This window comes from Amblyraja radiata, chromosome 3, assembly GCF_010909765.2.
Source record: "Amblyraja radiata isolate CabotCenter1 chromosome 3, sAmbRad1.1.pri, whole genome shotgun sequence".
Classification (NCBI taxonomy): Eukaryota; Metazoa; Chordata; class Chondrichthyes; order Rajiformes; family Rajidae; genus Amblyraja; species Amblyraja radiata.
Window position 1 is genome coordinate 66,128,131 of NC_045958.1, and position 22,707 is coordinate 66,150,837.

General features: G+C 39.6%; 1 protein-coding gene across 1 annotated transcript in view; it reads right to left on the minus strand.

The window, feature by feature from the left end:
* Positions 1-1,931: 1,931 nt before the first annotated feature.
* kiaa2026 (KIAA2026 ortholog) overlaps positions 1,932-22,707 on the minus strand; it is a 69,700-nt gene continuing 48,924 nt past the window's right edge. Inside the window, 5 exon segments of the mRNA XM_033017961.1 lie at positions 1,932-6,275; positions 12,078-12,262; positions 13,151-13,266; positions 15,834-15,923; positions 18,059-18,141. Coding sequence (XP_032873852.1) covers positions 2,656-6,275; positions 12,078-12,262; positions 13,151-13,266; positions 15,834-15,923; positions 18,059-18,141 — 4,094 coding nt within the window. The 3' untranslated portion in view covers positions 1,932-2,655.

Below are 22,707 nucleotides of genomic sequence, written 5' to 3' on the forward strand. Positions count from 1 at the left end.
TGCTGCACAAGTATATCTTTGTTTCTTGCATATGGACACGCAGTTTACACAGAATAAGACACTTAAAAGGTCTCAACATCTAAAAACATGATTTTAAAATCTAACAATGGCAGGATCCAGCATGCCAGTGCTAAGCATTCGCAACTGCATTCAGCCAAAAAGCCATGTAGTTGATTCGAATTGGCTTCCCCCTCACACACCAATCAGAATAGAAGCCAGCCTTCAGTGAGTTACATGCACTTTACATAGCATTATAAATGACTGAGAACTCTTGTGAAGGCTCTGGTATCAGATACCATTACTGTAGTACCGAAGACCAGTGCTTCGAATCAACATGCCTCCACCCGAGGTACAAATAAGAAGTGTTATTTAATGCTCACCATTGCTGGAGATGATCCAGGAAAAGTCTGCCTGCTTCACTGACATTACATACAACACCCAAAATGTTTAATCCCTTTAACACCACTGCATAGTGGATGCTGTGAGCACCATCTATCAAATGCACGGCAGTTGCTTATCACAGATGTTCTGACACCTTCTAAACTTGCAGTCATTACAGCCAGGAAGAAAAAGGGTAGGTGCATGGAAGTCCTCTAACTGCAGTTTTAATTCGAAGCAGCACACCATTCTGACTTGAAAATATATCACTGTCCCTTCATCGTCACTAGGTCTAAATTATGCAGCTCTCGAAACAATAGCACTGCAGGATATCCTCACCAACCGGTCAATAGTGTGCTGCACCACCATCTTCTCAACTGCAGTTATGGATAGGCAATGAAGGCCAAACTTACCAGAGATGCACGGATCCTGAAAACTGAACAAATAAAAAATCTGGAATGAATTACCCATTCTACTAACAACTGCTCAGAAACAAACATCCCTAAAGTGTTGGTTGAAGAGAAAATGAACAAAATTGGACTTATTTTGAAAATACAAGACAACTACCTGTGTACTTTAAAAAAAGTGTGAGCTGAAAGACCAAATGCAAGAACCAGCATTTCCTGACACACTGAATATAGGAAGTAATTTTGGACAAATAGGATACAATACACAAATTATTTTTTATCACAAGACAAATGGGCATATCAGAAATGCTGAGTCTATTCACTGGTTGGTCAAATAAAAGAAAACTATGCTTGAAAGAAACGAGTCAGTGACACTGAGAGAAATTAGTTAATTACAGCCCAGTGGTATGTTTGCTGATTTCTCTAATTTTAACTAACCTCATCCAAATCTGTATTCAGGTAGCCAGCTCTCCATGGATTCCTTGATCTAACCTTGAAGAGTACTCTCCTTGCAGAACCTTATCAAACACTCTGTGAAAGTTCATACAGACTATGTCAACGGCACTGCCCTCATCAATCTTATTGGTTATTTCTTAAAAAAGCTCAAATCAAATTCATGAAATATAGATCTCCCATGCACAAATCGAAACTGGCTATCCCTAATCGACCCCATGCGTTTCCGAATACATGTATGTCTTTTTCCTTAGAATCCTCTCCAGGATGAATAGGAAATACAAGAGCACAGAGAATCTCCTGTGCAGCTCAATTTGCCCGATCATAATCACCAGTACAACTCCTTCCAAATATTGTACATTTGTAGCATCCAAGGAATTTTTTTCAGACTATCAAAATTGAAATTTCTCCAGTCTACCAATGTGCCTGATATTACCACTCCTCACCATTACCTGAAAGTTGCTATTGGAATTCTACAAAGGATTACTGGAAAAATTGTGTTTAAAAAAGCCTAGCTGTACAACCTAAAATGCTTGTTTTTCCCCTTAATAGCCAAGTAGAAGAGATTCATAATTCAAGTAATGCAGTCAAATTTGAAGACAAAAAATCCCACTATAAATTTGGAATTGAATCCAAATAGAATTATAGTTCAGGATGGAATTTGCATTGGAATAAAAAAACTATTTACGCATATAAATAACAATTGCACACATTTTAATCATGCAGATCTGTCTGCATTTTTCTAAACAATGGTCCTTAAAAGCTACTAAACAGCTTAAAAACCTATACATTATATAAACAAACAAATAAATTAGCAAAATTCTTTTGTACATTCACTTTAGTACAACTTTCTGGGTTCAAAAGTATTTACATCTGTACAACTGCAGAAGTTTTCTACGTTAAATACTTTAAAAAGGCAGCAACAGCATATAAACAAGTCCAATGCTCTGTTTTGAACTGCACATTTTTTTTTAAAAAAGGTCACACACTTAAGTGGAACATTGCAGCATACCAAAGATATGGACATCAATACAGATCATACTGCAAGTGTGCAAGAAGCTTTTGAGTGCACAGTAAGCAATCAATATAATTGCTAGCTTTTGTTAAAATTATAAACCAGGGGAAATTTACAAGTACCTTCAAAATTTGCCGTCTTACAATTTTAAACATTGTTTTGTACATTGAAATACACAAGTTTCACAGAGACAACACTAGGAAAGCATCCTTGCAACAGGAATTTAGTAACTGCAGACTAATAAATATTGTGCCTCTTAATGTCTCAGTCACTATTTTATAGAGTTCGGCTGATGTAATAAATTGTGCCTTAACCCTAAACCAAAAACGTAATCTAAGAATGATTCCAGTCCTGTCCAAGGCTCTTGTGTTCCCCATGGTTCTGATTTACAGCAGTCGTAGTTCAAAGACTGGAAGATGCTGAAATGGTTCTGGTAGGTTCAAGGACTTCAGAAGTCTTTAATGCCGGGAAGACGACAGCAGCACTAGTATTCGAATTCCCCGAAACACAAGTCAGAGAGGAAGGTGATACTACTTTTGCAACTGGATTACCCACAGTATTAATAGCATTTAAAACAGCTCCCTCTGGACTGACCAATAACTTGTTGAAAGCTGTGTCTACAGGAAGAACTGTGGCAGTCTGGGTTGTAGTGGCTTGGAAGTTAGATATTATCGTTTGAGGCTGAGATCTTGCTGCAGAAACATTTAGCTGTGTGGATCCTGTTGTGAACTGAGCGGATTTAGAAACAGCAGTTATAATTTGAGGAGTACTCGGAGGACAGAGATTATGAAGTAACTTTTCAGATGGAGGAACACAAGGCAACACAGAGGATTGAGAACAATGGGATACAGCAGGTACCATCAAGGCCTTCTGACAAGCAGTTGTAACGTCAGTTCCTACATGAAATCCTGGAGTACTTTGTTTCAGTGTATTAGAAATCAGCAGGACGTGACTACCAGATCCAAGGCCTTGAGGTGGAACAATAAACCGATGATTGTTGATGACTATTTGAGTTCCTGGTGCCAAAGGAGTGCTTGTGTTGATAACTATTTTCTGCCGTATACAAGACTCATCTAGTGGTCCAGAAACTCTGCTGACTGAGGATGGCACAGAAGCTACAGGCTGCATTAGGGAAGTAGCTGTAGTAATTGTATTAGTACGTACAGGATGCTTTGTTAAACTGGGTAACGTAGATTGATGTGTTGAATTAAGACCCAAAACAGTTGAAGACATCACATTACCTCCAGCTGGTGGGCGAGTAGGTGCCTGAACAGATGCAAACCTGGGAGCAGTACTTGAATTGATTTGTGATGCTATTGTGTTTGGATTCTGGAATCGAATGACTGTTTGACAAGTGTCTTTTGAAAAATGCGAGTTTTGCGGGTTAAAGGCTATACTTATAGGTTGAGCGCTTGCTGGTACTATCTTTGAATTGACTGTGATTGGGTTAGGTAAAGCAGTTGTAATTGGCAAAGAGAGAGATGGAGTCAGTGTCTGCTGTGGCACCTTTGGCTGTACAGATGCAAGAAGCATTGATGAAGCAAGGTGTTCTGCTTTCACTGTTGAAATAGCAACAGGATGCCTAGTTGACAACAATGTTTGATTAGATCTAGATATGTTTTCATTTATTTTAAGTAATGTAGTGGGTTGTGAACCAAAAGTTCCAAACGTTGGCGATGGAATAGTTGCACCTGCAGCTGTTGTTGCTACTGTGTGTGCATTTCTAACAGACATTTTAATTCCTGTGGAGTTCTTAAAAGATACAGAGTTTCGATTCCCAACTGCAACTGAAGGAATTGCTGAAGTGCTAATACAAGTTGTTGGTAAGACTGCACGTGTGGCAGATAATCCCTCTCCAATCTTCGCAGGTATGTTCGGCAAAGCATTGATTCCTGGGATATTTTGGATATTGTTACGAGCAAGATGAGCTGGATTTCCCTTGTTAATTTCTTTTACCTGAAATGGGCCAGGCAATGTATTAGTCTTCATTGGCATTTCTCTGGTGTATGGTACCAGCACAACCTGACAAGGATCTGGATTTTTCACGGACATCGGTGCTGTGTTTAGTAGTGGAGCATGCGGTGGATGGGGTAATTTTGTTAATATTAAGTTAGAGGGCGAGGACATTGATGTTGTAGGTGGACTCATAAAGATTAACTTTTGAGGTTGTGCATTAGCAGCCAGGCTGACTTGATTCGTTCCACAAGGTGCAGCAGAGGGACTCGGAACCAATAGAAGTTTTGGCACTGTGGTTCCAGCCAAAAATGCACCATCTCCTGTCTTATTACTTTCTGGTGGGGTAAGAAATAGCTGTTTGCAACTTGTAGCATCAAGAGAGAATTGCAGTGATGGTGCTTGAGTTATTGCTACCTTATTTTGGACAGGACCACCACTATTTAAGCCACCCAGGGGACCACTGACCATATTCAAGGTGTTGGGGGAACTGGTGTGCACAGTTGGACTGTCTGAAACAGCAGACAATATTGTGGGCAGAGGTATACGAACAGGTACCAGACCTGAATTACTCACAGTTTTGTTAGGTCCCAGTTTAACTGTTTCCCCAGCCAAGTTATTTAGGCCCAATGGAACCGATGAAGCAGAACTGGAAACAGGGAGCTGACCTAGGCTTGAAAGGGAAGTCTGCGTTGGTACAAGAGAAGTCAATGGTGATGATGGTTGGGTTTTCGATACAACAAAGTTCTGAACCTCTGGTAAAAAAGTAAATATTGGCCTGGGATTAATAGCGTTAGGTGACTTTTGGTCTGAACAGGATTGCACCTTAACAACACCTGTGTTTCCTCCACGTGTCATGACTAAAATAGACTGAGAATCTCTTATGCACACAGTTTTAAGCTCTTGTTTTACTTCAGTTGATTCCTTTGATTGCTGCGAGTTAGAGCTCAATGTTGTTCCAATGTTAGTAATTGATCTGCTCTGTAGCTTTGTTGGTGTTATAGACTGAATAGATGCTGACTGTCTTTGTCCAGTGCTTGATGTTGAAACCGCAGGTGCCATGATGGTCGACATTTCCGGCCTTCTATCTGATACAACGACGGTTGACGATGCCAAGAAATTGTACGAAGATGACGTAACTCTCGTTGGTTGACCAGCAGAAATTGTTGCTGTTGCCGTACTTGTCGTGATCCTGCCTTTTGTTAAACTGGAAATTTGTGGCTGAACTTTAACAGGCGGCAGGCACTGAATGTCAACCAAAGGAAAATGTTCCACGTTAGTATTTTGAGACGCAATAGAGGCCTGTTTCTCCAGTTCCCTTTGTGGCTTGGGTGAACTTCCCCTTTCAACATATTTACCATCTTGCTGTTGAGCCAGGAAGTTTTTGGGTAAAATAAGTAACTGCTGCATAATCTTTTCTCCAGATTTTGGGTCAATAATAGGTTGGACTGCAATCATCTTAATCTGGCTGTTACTTAGATCAATTGGCACACAGGATCCATCAGGCATTTTATATAACATTTGTAGGGGACCTTTTGGAGACACAGGAGGAGGTGAACAGAATTTCACTGGACTAGGATGTAATGTGGCTGAAGTTGTCATCTCTTCTGGACTGCTTGTCTCTGTTACAGAGGAGGATGTCTGAGTGGTTAAGGTCACTTTGTTCCCTTTGTGTTTTGCAAGTAAGGCTTGAATAGGTTTGGTCCCTTTCTGCACTGTTGATCGCGGTGCATTGGCTATCTCCCCTTTTGAATTATCTGACTTGACAAATAGTTCTTCAGGTTTGCTCAAGTTGGTTGAATCAATTGGCTGCTGTCCTGTTGCAGATTTTGATTCAATCTTTTGGTTTCCCACATCAAAGTCAAATGATGCATCTAGTCTGTTGAGATTTGCAGCAGTGTCATTTGTGCTTATTTTGGTCTTTTTGCAAGGTGGAGATTCCTTTGAACATTCAAGATCATTACATTTAATTTGCCTTTTAGGATTCTTGGAAGCTTGTTTCTGTGTTTCTTTGCTGGAACATTCTTTTCTGGTCATAGATAGCTCTGCATCTAGCTGCAACATGTCATCTGAAAGATATCAAAGTGATTAACAGTAAGTACAAATGCATTGGAGGGAAACCGGTAACTATCACAATAAAAAGGGCAGTGATGTGTACAGACCTCTGCTGCTACGTTAAATACTAAATGTTCTACATATTGCCGATGTTCAGTGCCCTCCATAATGTTTGGGACAAAGACCCATCATTTATTTATTTGCCTCTGTACTCCACAATTTGAGATTTGTAATATAAAAAAATCACATGTGGTTAAAGTGCACATTGTCAGATTTTAATAAATGCCATTTTTATACATTTTGGTTTCACCATGTAGAAATTATAGCAGTGTTTATGCATAGTCCCCCCCATTTCAGGGCACCATAATGTTTGGGACACATGGCTTCATGGGAGTTTGTAATTGCTCAGGTGTTTAATTGCCTCCTTAATGCAGGTATAAGAGAGCTCTCAGCACCTAGTCTTTCCTCCAGTCTTTCCATCAGCTTTGGAAACTTTTATTGCTGTTTATCAACGAGGACCAAAGTTGTGTCAATGAAAGTCAAAGAAGCCATTATGAGACTGAGAAACAAGAATAAAACTGCCAAACATCAGCCAAACCTTAGGCTTACCAAAATCAACTGTTTGGAACATTAAGAAGAAAGAGAGCACTGGTGAGCTTACTAATTGCAAAGGGACTAGCAGGCCAAGGAAGACCTCCACAGCTGATGACAGAAGAGTTCTCTCTATAATAAAGGAAAAATACCCAATCACCTATCCGACAGATCAGAAACACTCTTCGGGAGTAAGGTGTGGATTTGTCAATGTCCACTGTCTGCAGATGACTTCATGTACAGAAATACAGAGGCTACACTGCAAGATGCAAACCACTGGTTAGCTGCAAAAATAGGATGGCCGGGTTACAGTTTGCCAAGAAGTACTTAAAAGAGCAACTACAGTTCTGGAAAAAGGTCTTGTGGACAGATGAGACAAAGATTAACTTATGTCAGAGTGATGGCAAGAACAAAGTAAGGTGGCGAGAAGGAACTGCCCAAGATCCAAAGCATTCCACCTCATCTGTGAAACACGGTGGTGGGGGTGTTATGGCCTGGGCATGTATGGCTGCTGAAGGTACTGGTTCACTTATCTTCCTTGATGATACAATTACTGATGGTAGTCGCATAATCTATATGCTCAAGTTCAAACAAATGCTTCAAAACTCTTTGGCCGGCGGTTTATTCTACAGCAAGACAATGATCCCAAACATAGAGCTAAAGCAACAAAGGAGTTTTTCAAAGCTAGAAAATGGTCAATTCCTGAGTGGCCAAGTCAATCACCCGATCTGAACCCAATTGAGCATGTCTTTTATATGCTAAAGAGAAAACTGAAGGGGACTAGCCCCCAAAACAAGCATAAGCTAAAGATGGCTGCAATACAGGCCTGGCAGAGCATCACCAGAGAAGACACCCAGCAACTGGTGATGTCCATGAATCACAGACTTCAAGCAGTCATTGCATGCAAAGGATATGCAACAAAATACTAAACATGACTACTTTCATTTACATGACATTGTTGTCCCAAACATTATGGTGCCCTGAAATGGGGGGGGACTATGTATAAACACTGCTGTAATTTCTATATGGTGAAACCAAAATGTATAAAAATGGCCTTTATTAAAATCTGACAATGTGCACTTTAACCTCATGTGATTGTATCTATTACAAATCTCAAATGTGGAGTACAGAGGCAAATAAATAAATGATGGGTCTTTGTCCCAAACATTATGAAGGGCATTGTGCTTAGTGATAACTGCAGAGAAAGCTAAGGTAAACTATTCATATATGATCACTATGTGCCTATGTCCTAATATGCACTAACTCTTAGTTCCATCTCCCATTTTTTGATAACTTATGTTGGCATGGGATTAAGAAAAGCCTCATGTTAAAATTCTCAACGTTCAGAAACTTTTAAGGTGTGAATGGATAAATTGAATGGGAAACTTAGGGGAGACCTTTTCACACAGTTTTGTGGAATGAGCTGCCAGACAAAATAGTTAAGGCAGGTACTTTAACAACATTTTAAAGGAACTTGAACAGGGACACGAATAGGGTTTTAGAGGGATATGGACCAAAGCAGACAAATGGGACTAGCTTAGATGGGCATTCTGGGGATTGACAATTTGGGCCGAAGGACCTGTTTGTGTGTTGCATATTTCTATGACATTAAACCTCCCAAATATCTCCTCTCGATCTTTCGAGAGTTTAAATTACTCCACCAAAATATGTGCCTTTGGTTGCGTCCCGAGTCTCTGGAAAAATTATTTAACGCAGATGTGGTTATGTGCTCTAATATTTCCTAGGAACACAACAATTTTGGGAGTCACAGTGGTCCAGCAGTAGACTTGTCGCCTCATAGCACCAGAGACCTGGGGTCGATCCTGACTACGGGTGCTGTCTGTATGGAGTTTGTATGTTCTCCCTGTGACTATCGCGAGTTTTCTCCAGGTGCTCTGGTTACCTCCCACATTTCAAAAACATGCAGGTTTTTAGGATATTTGGCCTCTGTAAATTACCCCTAGTTGTGTAGGATAGAACTAGTGTATGGTCGTTGGCTCGTCAGTGTGGACCTGGTGGGCCAAAGGGCCCATTTCCACGCTGTATCTCCAAACTAAACAAATCACGTTGTAGCAGAATTATCTACCGATCAAAACATAAGGTTTGAGACGTCATGTTAGAGTTGTACATCACATTGGTTAAGCCAGAGATGGAAATGTTCCCGAGTAGCAGCCATAACATCAATTGTCAAAAGGAAAAATCAAAAGCTATGTGCTGCAGTTAAATTTACCCAGTTTGTTTCCGTGACAACTTTATATCTGGCTTCTGGAGTGATGGCCAGAAAACGCTGGAAAGCTCCCAGCCTTGCTCCCTGCACTACAGTGTTGTATGATGCAATCATAGACATAATTGGTTACCTGATGCTCAGTTACTAGTTCCGGCGCCAGAAATGGCATATTAAAATGTAGCATCTTCTTCCACACAGTCTCTCAAGATAAAGTTGTTTCATCTATTGCTTTGGACACCATTGAAGAAAGTTTCAAGTTGATTTGTATGGTAGCCACTAAAACAACTGAATGATCTTTTCACCATGTGAATAAGTTCTTAAGATCAAACTTATTGCAACACAAAATCAAGAATGATTGGTCTACAATGAAGATGCACAATTCATTAACTTCGAATGCCAAAAGACACATCAACAATGCAATTCTCCATGCATGAAATAAGATGAAGTTTTCACATGGAAGCATTAGAAACCTTGTCAGTTGGAAACCAATGAGGGCTTAATTCAGCATTCTCCAAATAGTTTGCTGAAAGCATTACACTAATGAGTGATTCCCTGATGCTCCAAATAGGTCGGAGATGTAGTTGCAAGTAAACTCAGAGAATCAGATTCTTATTTCATTTCCCTCCAAAACAAAGATCACAAGCAGTCACTAATCAGCTAAACACAGCATTTTCTCATCAGCCTTCACACTGGGTTTTTGAGTACAATGAATGTAACAATGCCCAGAAAATTGTGATTTAATAAATACATTTTAACAAGTTAGTCAGCAGTTAATTTGTCAGGCACCATCTTTGGAGAACATGGATAGGTGACGTTTCGGGTCAGGGCCCTCTTCAAACTGATTGCTGAAGGAGTGGGAGAGAAAGCTGGAAGAGTGGGAGAGAAAGCTGGAAAGCTGGCAAGACAAAGTGTGGCCAATAATCGGTGAACATAGGCAAGGATTTTTTATTTTGCTGGGCAGATTGTTGGACATAAACCAGATATTAAAAAAACAGGTGCGAGCCACAAGGATAAAGAGTTGCGGATTGCAAAGCTCAAGGATAGAAAGTAGCAAATTGATTTTTCATTTAATTGAGTTCAAGTTGCGAATATCTTTATAAATTTGATTGAATTGCGAATGGTTAACTGATATTAACTCGCTTTTGATGTAATATATATTCACTCTAAATTACTCTGTAAGAATGGCAAAGATTCTAAGTCAATGAAAATTTATTCAGATACTTGATTTGATTTTCTTGCCAAATCTTTAATTATCCATCAAAACAGACATTTGAAGAAATACATTTGAAAGGGATCATATGATCAAAGCATAGCTCCTATAAATGAGCAGGAACACAGGACCAGGTGGCTATCAGGAGAGGCAAACTAATTTCTATCCTAGATCTTAAAATACCAAAGTGATTTAGCTTGGTAGTTTGAATTATAAAACAGCAAGGAACATGTGCTCTGTTGCACACAATGTCTGGATGCTCATCTGAGAGAAGCAGTATCATGACCCAAAATAAGAGAGTCACACAGATTATAAGGTCATAAGTGAGAGCAGTCAAATTAGGGAATTTGGCCCATCAAGTCCACTCCGCCAATCAATCATGGCTGATCTATCTCTCACTCCTAACACTATTGTCCTGCCTTCTCCCCATAACCTCTGACACCTGTACTAATCAAGAATCTATCTATCTCTGCCTTAAAAATATCCACTGAGCTGGCCTCCACAGCCTTCTGTGGCAAAGAATTTTAGATTCACCACCCTTTGACTAAAGAAAATTCTCCTCATCTCCTTCCTAAAAGAATGTCCTTTAATTCTGACGCTATGACTAGTCCTAAACTCTCCCAGATGTAGCAGGACACTGTTCTGCTGCCAAGCCACGCATCTACTAGCTATATTTATAATATGGTCTTGATATGTGCTAGGTTTTCCACAGTTCAATTCTGGGGGCGTTTTAATTATTTAAAAGAAACAGTATATTCTCATCCTGTTCTTGCGAATGAACGCCCAAACATAATTAGGTTGTCTATGTTCGAGGCTCAAGTACTCTGAAAGACAGTAGTTATATTTAAATTATCTTTATTGGGGATTTACTCTTCTTAATAATCCGTCTCATAATATATGTCAGATTTTCCTAAAAGATTCTGGAATTCCCCTTGATTGCAATCTCCTAAATTATTTCACTAAGGAAAGTCAGTGGTTGCCATTTTGCACACCAATAAACCAAAGATCCATTCATTGCAAAAGTAAGCACCTGAACTGTTGCTTCCTGATGCAGTATAACAGTCCTCTGTCAGCTAATTTAAGAAAGTCAACTGATATATTAATTGGCTGGACACATTGTCAGTTGAGAAATGGATGAAAAAGATATTAAGGACAGCATAACCAAATAAGCAACCATCTACAGCCTCTGTTTTGCACGTTGGCTTACTATTGTTTGAAGATTTTTTAGTGATTAATTCATGTCTGGGGAGGAAAAATAAACAGTTCTGGAGTTTTGTCTTCTGGAGCTTCAAAGGAATGCTAATTGGAATCACTAGCTGCAATTGTAAATGATTGGCTTTAGGGATTTTCAAAGAGTGTGGAACATGCATAAAAAGAAAATCTAAAAGTCTGCAATCATTATTGATTAACTGACAATTATCACCACACAAAAGTAGAGAAGAATGAAATGCATTTGAGGCAGCAACAATTTGGTAAAAATAGGAAATCACTCGGGATTCTTATCACTAATCAGTCATTATGACACCAGGCTTGCTTTATAATAACCCTTTACCTACTCTGAATGTTATTATTGCATACAAGTTCAAAAATGGTTCTGAAGCCTTTTGGACAAAGTAACAGTTAAACTGTTCTTGGCTTTGTATATTGCTGAAAATGAGGTGAATCATTTTTCCTTTTAAATAACCATGCAACATCAACAGTAAAGTATCCATTATGTACTAATAAACACAATCATAGAAGTTAAGAGCAACCATCTAAAATGGAATTATATAAAAAATATGAAGATACCTATTTCAGAGCATTCCTGCTTAACTATTTCTTGATGATCTTCAGAGTTTGAGGAAGCTGTTTCATTTAGAGCCATGTCTTTCATGAGCTCTGCATCCATTTCTTCATTCTGCAAGGTATCTCTAATGAATGCATCATTATCAGGCAGATTTTGAAAATCATCAAAGTCTTTCTTCATTCGAGCTCTTTAAAAGTAAGCATTTTCAGTTATTAGATTTCCAGAATTGCACATTGGCTTTCATTGAAAGCTACTAACAGAGGAATAAAATGAAAAAAGTTGATTTTTTATACATCTTAATTTCAGACAGCATATATTGGATAAGTTATGGGAGTTTTGTTACAGCAACTGAAAAATCCCACAAATAATTAAATATTTATTACTTGTTGGTAAGTAAAGATAGTGAGAAACTCTAATATTGGAAGAACTCACAACTCTTCAAATAACACTAGAGACCTTTAACATTTTGCTTTGAGTTAACCTCTCATGTAATTAATAAAAAGATCTATGGAGGCCTCTATTTCAGGAAGTCCTTCATACACACAAAAACATATCATGGCTCAATGGACCACATGCATAGAACAAACACTGTTTCTTGGTTAACTTAAAAAAGACAGAAATTAGTTATGGCTTATGTCCTTGTCTGATGAGTTCTTTTGAATCTGAATGATTTTGGAGGACTAAATACAAAAAGCCAGGCTGCCAAAACGTAAGATGATCACTAAAACTAGTTAGGAAAGAAAATACTGTCCCTGAGATAAACAATAATACATAACAAAACTGTTATTGGAGCATTGATCTATATTTTTCAGAAGATACTTAATTTATTGAAAAAAATCCCATTAAGAAGCATGAGAAGTGGCAACGAAATTGGGCTGAGACAAGGCATCTCAGGGAGAAAACCTCTTTAAGTGACCAAATGGTCTATTTTTGTGCTACAACATTTCTTGTTCCTTCAAAGCTTCTTGGACCCATTACTGCAAAACACCAAAACCACTCCCCAGCATGATTAATTTATTTCAATGAAGCATAAAACATAGAGGACGAGGAAAGGGAACATAAATGCAAAAATTACCGATTTCTCTGATAAGCTTTGATTAGCTTTTGTTCCCATGGCAACAGTTCATTCAACAATCGTCCAAGGGTACCGTGTAAATCTTTCAAAGCTTGTCGCCTGTAAAACCATTTTTCCTGTAAATATAAAAAAATCCTATAATTTGTCCACAGTGTCAGAGTTACATGATTTTGCAAGCCCACTTTATGATCCCCAATGTTTTAGTTATTACATTGAAAATAGAGTTCAATTTCATAACTTTACGTAAGGCTTGTAATATTTTTAAGAATTTCATTTGGTCAAATGGCTAAATTAATCTGATTGAGAACAACATTTTAAAGACAAAAAGCACAAATTGAGCAGATAATAATTTAATAAATGTGGAATTTTTCATTGCAATCTATTACTGAAGCACAGCTTTATTCCTGCTGTCCATTCTCAGGCAATATAATTATGAGAACAATGTTCTCCGATGGATTTGCATTGTACTCAAGTAAGAACTAGATCAGAATTCATGGGCTAGACCAGACCAGAACAAGTCCCTCTGAAGGTGCCCAAGACCCAATTTCTGCGAGTCAACTGTAACATTATTCACCAACTTTTGTGACCCATGTCTCAGAACGACATGAAAATTTGCACAGATTTAGATAAAATATAATTGAAAAGGAAGTCATAACTCGCCAGTGCCAAAAGTTGCACATTAATTAATTAAACTAATTAGAAAATTAGATCGAAAAAGTAAGCGCCATCTAGTGTCCAATGCCCATATTACACCATGGGGATGGTAGACAAAAGTGCTGGAGAAACTCAGCGGGTGCGGCAGCATCTATGGAGCGAAGGAAATAGGCAATGTTTCGGGCCGAAACCGTTCTTCAGACTGATGTAGGGTGGGGAGGGGTGGGGAGGGGCGGGAAGAAGAAAGGAAGAGGAGGAGCCAGAGGGCTGAGGAAGAGCTGAGAACGGGAGGAGACAATAAAGGCTACCGGAAATTGGAGGTAATGTTCATGCCGCTGGGGTATAAACTGCCCAAGCGAAATATGAGGTGCTGCTCCGGTGCACCCACGCAATCGTTCCAGGTGCGACAGAGGTTCACCTGCATCTCCTCCAACCTCATCTATTGCATCCGCTGCTCTAGATGTCAGCTGATCTCTCCGTCCATCTCTTGCCCCTCTCTCTCTCCCCCTTCTCTCTCTGCCCTCACTCTCTACTGCCTCCTCTCTCTCTAGACACGCTATGTGTCAGTGGATAAGGTGGTTATGGGGTAAAAGGAGCAAATTAATAATATTAATATAATATTAAGGGGGGTAGTTAGCTTGTGTGCGGGGGGGGGGGGAGTAGTTAGTGTGTTTGTGGGGATCATTAGTGTGTGCCGCCCCCCCAACCCCCCCCGCAACCGCGCGTTGGGGAAACAGCACTTGGTCTAGTATTATATAAAAATAATATAATTAATATAATTGTGATTGAGCCTGAACCAGCCTAATTAATGGGTGAGGGCAGTTCTTCTGGGTTCCCCCATTTACTGAACCCCACTGACTGCCAGTGTGCAGAGTGGGGGGTCACAGCCATAGTGGGACTGGGGCAGTGCCAGGCTGGGGGAAGGCTAAGGCATCTTCCACTGAGAGGAAAACGCCTAACCCTAACTCGCCCCCCTTCCAGAGCAGTCCACTTCGGCCAGCATGCCCTTCTGGATCATCGTGGTGATAATGGTGGGGAGCAGCACTGCCCAGCACGCCGCCCAGGCCGCCTTCAGAACCACCATAGCGCCGGCTCCGTAAGTCCGCCCGCACACTCGCTGCAACACCGGCCGGCCGACTGCCCGACCGACCCTTCGCAGCATCCACCGGCCTACCGACAGCCCGACCGACCCTTCACAGCATCCACCAGCCTACCGACAGCCCGACCGACCCTTCACAGCATCCACCAGCCTACCGACAGCCCGACCGACCCTTCACAGCATCCAACGGCCTACCGACAGCCCGACCGACCCTTCACAGCATCCAACGGCCTACCGACAAGCCCAACCGACAAGCCCGACCGACAGACCGATCGACCGACCCTGACTCTACATTTGTTATTTACCATTTTTATTTAACAGTTCACATCATAACTTTATAATGATAAATCAATTTAAAAAAAATTATCAGCAAGGTTAGCACTACCTTTATTCCTTGGAAACCGTGTTATTGTTTTGATGTAATGAGGAGGCAGCCATGATCCCAGGGTCCTCGCTGCCTAGCGACCATAAAACAGAGCGCGGGATTGGTCAAATTGCGTCCGACCTCAATGTCAAACGTGCATTGATTGGACAATTACTACTTGGAAAATTGGAAGTTTTTCCCATATTTAAAATAAATGTGCAGGTTTTGGTCTTGACGAGTTTCAGGTATGATTTATATAATATTTTTACACAATATGTTAAAAATTCAGGTAGTTCCGCGAGTTGCGGCACGAACTTGAACGAGAAAGCTCCTCGGCCCACAGCCTATAGCTATGACCTTATTAAACAAACGGCTTGAGAGCCGAATGCTCCTCCCCGGTTCTATTTTGGATTGTCATCAGTGAAGTAGAACTAATATAATTGGAATTTAATCCAGTGTAACTTTATCCTCCAAAACAGGGACAAATGTTTAGGGTACAAAATGTTTGTTTAATAGGCAAACGGATTTTCAAATCTGAATCCACAGAATAAAAATAAATTACTTACAGATTTCTTCTTATTATTTTCCAGTTCTTTTAGCTCTCCCTCTATTTTGGCAATTAGTTCCCTGAGTTCATCAAGACTAGTGCAAACAAGCTATATAAAGACATTTAAAAAGAAATGTAGGTACTGTTGCTGATTTAGAGAATTGTAATATAAGTACCATGATGCACAAATAGCAAACTTTAAAGGATATTAATGTTAGCTATACCATATAATTTTCTAAATTTATATTTTAACATTTCTGTAAATGAAATAAAGCCCCCAAAAAAGCCATTTGAATATAGAGGTTAAAAGAAAACATGTCAACCATACAGCACAGAATGGGGCTTTTGGCCATCAAATCCACTCCAACCACCAAACATAAACTTATACCAATCTTGCACTGATTATTGCCCCCACTTTCCTTTTTTTCACTGAATTTCATTGTTCCGTTGTTGGTACATATGCCAACTAAACACTCTTGACTTTCTCCACCAACTCTCCCCAGATTCTTGCACTCTCCTACACATGAGGGACAATTTACCATGGCCAATTAATCTATCCACTCATACACCTTTGGGATATAGAAAGAAACTGGAGCACTGAGGAAAACCTATGCAGTCACAGGCAAAACATGCAAACTTCACACATACAGCACCGGTGGTCAGGATTGAACCCAGTTGCCTGGAGCAGTAAGGGAGCAGCTCTACTGGCTGAACCACTGTGATGCCCTTAAATAAAATGAGTAAAACTATTGTTACTTCATCTGAAGAAAACATGGGTAAAATGATTGTTACTTTAAACATGAAAATGCTTAGGGACACTAATGTAACTACAGTTCAATGTTGACCAATAATTAGTATGTAATAGAAATTAGCTTCTCAATGCGATATGCCAATTGTAATTTCACTGAGGATGTAAACCCTCAAATTGATTCCTGGCCTTTTCCCAATTAGTTACTCATGTGAAGATGGTTATGTCTCATTGAAATTGACTTTATGCTGAGGGTTGATAATGCCTATCACTATATAACAGCATGTCTGGGTGTAGATGAAAGAGAGATCCTTTGTGGATTTTATAAATTCCCTTTATAAATCCAATTCTAAATCTGAATTTATATATTACAAATCCGCATGATCCCCAAACCTTGCACCTTTACAATTGTAATTTGGAAATCTATATACACTGTATCAACTGGCTCCTCTTTATGCACATTGGTGGTTAGATTCTTAAAATTTGTTTGGCACAATTTCTCCTCAATCACAATAACCTAGTGGCGATGAGCTCGTGTAAACTCATTTATCACTTTCCTAATTAAGAATTCCAACAAATTGCCCATGATTGTTGTTAGGTTAGATAACAGGCCAGTAGATTCTCTTCACCCTAGTTGCAATTGGCATTTTCCAATATGGTTTGGAATTCAGAGATCATAAGGAATGGTCCCACTATCACTTCAGCGCCATTAGTTTGCCTATACTCTTGTTGTGTAGAAAAATGTATTGTTTTTTAATTTTCTTGGTTACCTGCTATTTCTGAACTGTCTTCACTGTAAAGACAAACACAAAAAAAATGTAACATTATCCCAACATTATTATTATCCTATTAACTTCCTAGTTTCTACCAAGGGATCAATGTTTACTTCGAAATAATTAATAATTTTCTTAGCTGAATTCAAATGCCCCCTTCTGTACCCCATAGAAATAAACTGAGGTTTGTAGCAGATATCTACCAGAAAGGAATGGAACGATTGTTCAAAGATTTAAACACATGAGCCATTAGTGAAGCAGTCTCAACAGGTCTGAATGGGAAGCTAACCAGTTCAGCAACATTAACCTTTTATGAGCACAGTATACGCTTGTGTTACAGAAATGTTGGCATTCATACAAAACAGTTTGAATCATGAACTTCTGTAACGCAAGCAGAGTTTACCCCATTGAAACCCATATTATCAGTGGAGATGCATACCACAGGATATTTTTTCTCTCAACAGTAATGGCCTTGTGGATGTGGGTTCTATAAGCAACGGAACTGTGATATATTATAGACATAAGGAAATGATTAATGTTTTAATTAACTGGAGGTGGGTGTTATTGTTTGATAACGTTTATCTGGGTCTCAGTTCACTAACTTTCATATATTCCATATTTGGCCCAGAATATTTTTTTCCTCGGATATTTAGGGACTGCTGGAAACCAAAAGTTCAAAGTGATAATTCCTCAAATCGTAGAATTCAAGACCAGTAAACCCACCTGGAACTGTGGCATTGTAGGCAATGGTGGTGGTATCAATTTCTTCTTCTTTTCATCGGTCTTTTCTGAATCTGGTTTCTTTGCTGGGAAGATTTATGAAATAAGTACATTTAAATAACGAGCATCCTTAGGAGTATTACGCAGCAATTATTCTGAAATGTACCTTTGAAGTTAAAATATTTTTTGCATCACAAATGAAGTTAAAATCTGCCAATTAAGACAACAAATTTAGTGACACTTTAAATTGTGTTAATAGCATGTGAAGATGGAAGGAAACAAAATGTGCTTTTACCTTGAATTATACAATTATCCTTTCTTCAGGTAGTCTAATGCTTAAGATTGCTCACAGAAACTCAAAGCAAAAATACACTCTTGCATAATACGATGAAACATTAACTATATTTCCAGATATTACAGTCAAATGAAAAGTACATCTGATGACTAGATTAATTAAATTTACTGAATTACAATTCACTAAGCAATTATCTCATGTGAATTTACCTGGCCATTAATAATTTTTGCTGTCTTTTTAAACACTTGTCATCCTGTGCCTTTGCCTAAGTGCCACTTCTTACATTCTTGTAACAGCACTACGTTTGCGGCCTCAGAAAGCACCACAGTGAGAGTAGTAACTTTCAAGGTATCCCATCTCAAAGCAGTTTGAATTTGCTGTCATGAAAACCTCAGAAACAACGACTAACATTTGGCAGAGAAGATAAGTAAAAAAGACTGCTGCAATTGCCCAATTATATTCATGTAATTAAATGGGAAGGTATGAATGCCAAGAGGAATCGACATTTGTACACCATCAGCAATAACCGGCTGATCTTTTTTCTTAGCCTTGAAGCAGTTTTGAAGTGACTGAGAAGAGGTGGTAATTGCAAGAATTAAGAACAAAAGTACAAGCCATTGGTACAAAGTCTTACAAGTGAAAGATCATTCAGGCAAATCTGTGATATTTAAGAGGAAATTAGACATGTACAAAGAAAAATCTTAACATTAAAGTAGCAAAACAGAATTGGAGTGAGATTAATATACTCAATGCCTCACTAACCATACTACAGAATATCTTCTTGTACAGTACATTACGATCCCACATATCTCCTTAAGCCAATAATTTCCTGATATTCCTCAACAAAATCTCCAAGCATCGCCACCAAAAAGCTGTGATTGACATCAGGCTTCCCTTGATAGCTCTGGTAAGGTAGGACAATCCTTCACCTGCAAATGGTCATCGTAGTTTTCAATACAAAAGAGTAGTCGCGGTTTCTGCTGCGGTCGCATGGCATAATATTACCAAACTGACTTGAGGAGTAATACTTTACAAGCTATGCCTCTCCCTGTTGCGGTTTCTGCTTGAGCTAAAAAAGGCACAAAGTGCCAAAGTAATTCAATGGGTCAGGCAGCATCCCTGGAGAACATGGAGGTGACATTTCGGGTCAAGACCCTTTTTCAGACTGAACTGTTGAGCTTTGAGCCGTTGCCTCTGTGCCTGGATTAGAATTCAAGGATTGTATTGCATATCGATTTCTCCGAGAAAATTATTCTCCTCAAAATACCTTTAGATTATGAGGAACACAGAAGAAAAAAATCACATCATAGTTACATTAAAAGGTGATGGTTCCAACTTTTATTACAAGATTTTGCTCTTTTCTTTAGATCACCTCATTCTGCATTCCATGGCTATTACTTTTGGTTTATACTAGCTGCCATTAACATCTCATTCTATAACATGATATCTGTAATCATCAAAGAGAGATTTACCACTCAGATGACGACAACACATTTGAAATTTGAAGTCAAAGGACTAAATCTGAGATGCAGAACGCAACTTGCACATTTATCAATGTTCATGAATGATTGTGAATTTCTAGTAATTTAGAATTTTGAACATGTACAAAAAAAAATCTTAACATTAAAGTAGCAAAACAGAATTGGAGTGAGACTAATTTTGAACAATGAATCTTAGGTGTCATCCTAGAAAGAAATGATCTGCAACTAGCTTTATTTGAATTCGCAAATGGGACAATCACAAATCAATGAAAGAACAAATATTAAATGTGAGGTCCGTTTACTATGAGGATTTACTTACTAAAATTCATCCTACATATTCAGTCTAGGTTATGCTTGCTATTGCATATCTCTATTTCAATCAATTTATCTTTCATCCTTTAAAACTTTAAGTTATGCACAAAAGGAGGAAGAAGGTAAAAGATATTTGCCTTCCATCACAATGGGGAGCACGAGGTTACCGAAAACAAGATGGATGCTGCCTGCGCTGGTGGGGACTCGGAGGGATTGCCGTGAGTGCGGTGGTCTCGGTGTTTGCGGGGACGTCGCGCCACGGGAGCGTCCTGTAGTCTGGTGCGAGTGCGGGCAGCATTCTGACTGTTCAGGCAGACAGGGACTGCAGGGAGAGCGACAGGCGATCAGTGCAACTCTGGTCACATCACGGTGAAGAGCGTGTGTGTGGCCCGGACATTGGACTGATGGCTGGGGTTCTCTGATTTTGCTATATTTAATATTGTGTCTTGTTGCTTTTTTTGGTGTGACTATGGTAAATAAAAATTTATTGTACCTTAGGGTACACGTGACAATGAAGGACTGTTGGAACTATTGAACTAATAAATAAATTATTAGAAAAATAAATTACAAAAATGGAAGCAACTTGAGACGGTGTAGTTCCGATAGTTAGTAGCTCTGCTTTAGGACCTTTGATCTAATAAAGAGCCTTGAGCGATCCTTACTTTATGGCCTTTCAAGAAAATCACAAATTCTGTGATTTCAGGATAAAATCTCCCTTTGTGAGCACTTCAAATTGTGCTTATTGTAAGCATCAAATTTGCCCAATGCAAATGTGCACCAGCCATGATGGATTGTTTGAAGAGAAATGTCAATTTAGTAATGTATTGCGCTCTATGAATACCTCATGTTAAAGTAGCAGATTGGCATGAATTTGCACCTGCACAGAACATGACAGATTCAAAGGGAAAAGCCTCAAATGAAGATTGCAAATACAGAATAAATGAATAAAGATTACCAATTCCCCTGTAATTGAAACTTCTACAGCATTTGTCATAACGTTTCTATTATCAGAGAGCTGCAACATGTTTTTTTAATGTCCGCTGTGTGGTTCAGAATCAACAATTATTCCCTTTAAACAATCGGTTATAGCCTTTTATTTGGCAATAGGTGATACTAAAGGGGCTGTCCCACTAATGCGACTTTTCAGCGACTGTCTTCGAACTTCAAGCTCGAGGGCACTCGCCTGAAAAACCTCGAGCTGGATCGACCGTCAGCTATGAAACCGCAAGCCAGATCGACCGACCGCACACACACACATCGCAAAGGCAGGGGCCAGGGAAAGCAGGGGAGCTCTGTCTGAAATTCACACCCGCGATGAACAGGAAGGGAAAAGAAGGCTGGCACAGTTACGGCAAGTCCTTTAGAGAGTGCGGAGAGGGGGGGGGGGGGGGGGGGGGGGGGGGGGGAAGACACTTTTAAGAAGCCAGACAGCTTTTACTAAAGTTTAGCGGGCATTTAACATTACCGGTCGGTTTACTTAACCTTTTTTTTCTCAACGAGCTTTACCTTCGACTACCTTCGATTACCTTAGACTACCTACGATAGCATTACGACCTACTACCACCTACCTCGACTAAACCTACGAGTAAAAGAATATTGATTTTTTCCATGGTGACCTTTTTTTGCTCGCGGACATTTTTCAGCATGTTGAAAAAAAACACCGCGATCTAGCTGAGGCTTCGAGTACGTGGGGACTACTCTCGAGCATGAAGGAGAATTTCAAAGACCTCCTAGGACCTCGTGTCGACCATGTTGCGAGTATGAGTCGAGGGCAAACTCTTCTAAACTCGCGAATAAGGAGTAAGCCATTTAGAACGGAGACGAGGAAACACTTTTTCTCACAGAGAGTGGTGAGTCTGTGGAATTCCCTGCCTCAGAGGGCGGTGGAGGCAGGTTCTCTGGATGCTTTCAAGAGAGAGCTAGATAGGGCTCTTAAAAATAGCGGAGTCAGGGGATCTGGGGAGAAGGCAGGAACAGGGTACTGATTGGGGATGATCAGCCATGATCACATTGAATGGTGGTGCTGGCTCGAAGGGCCGAATGGCCTACTCCTGAACCTGTTGTCCATTGAATTAGGTCGCCGCAGTGGGACAGGCCTTTAAAGGTGCCCCAGCCTCAAAACCCTACGAATGAATTTCTGGGCCAGAAAGATGCAAAAGGAGATCAATGTCAATGCTACCTGATAATGTGTACTGTGAGGTGAAATAAAGACGTTTGATACTGCATCTTTGTGATCCTAGTATCAAACTTGCTGCAACAAAATTTCTAGGTTATGTTGTCATCGTCAATTTTGCTTTGAACAATGCAGGAAAGATAGCCATCTTTTGTTAGTTACGCAATTTTAAATTGATTCTAATGGACACTGAAGACTGCATGCAATCGACTTACAAACATGAAATTTGAATTACATAATTATAGATTAACCCATGCCATTTATAATCTCCACTACACATATGTGCATGCCACCCATTACATGGTATTATGGTACTACACATCTTTACACTAGCAAGGTCAGGCGGCTCTCACAAGCCGCGCCGAGCTGGAAGTGAATGGCTGGTAGTTTA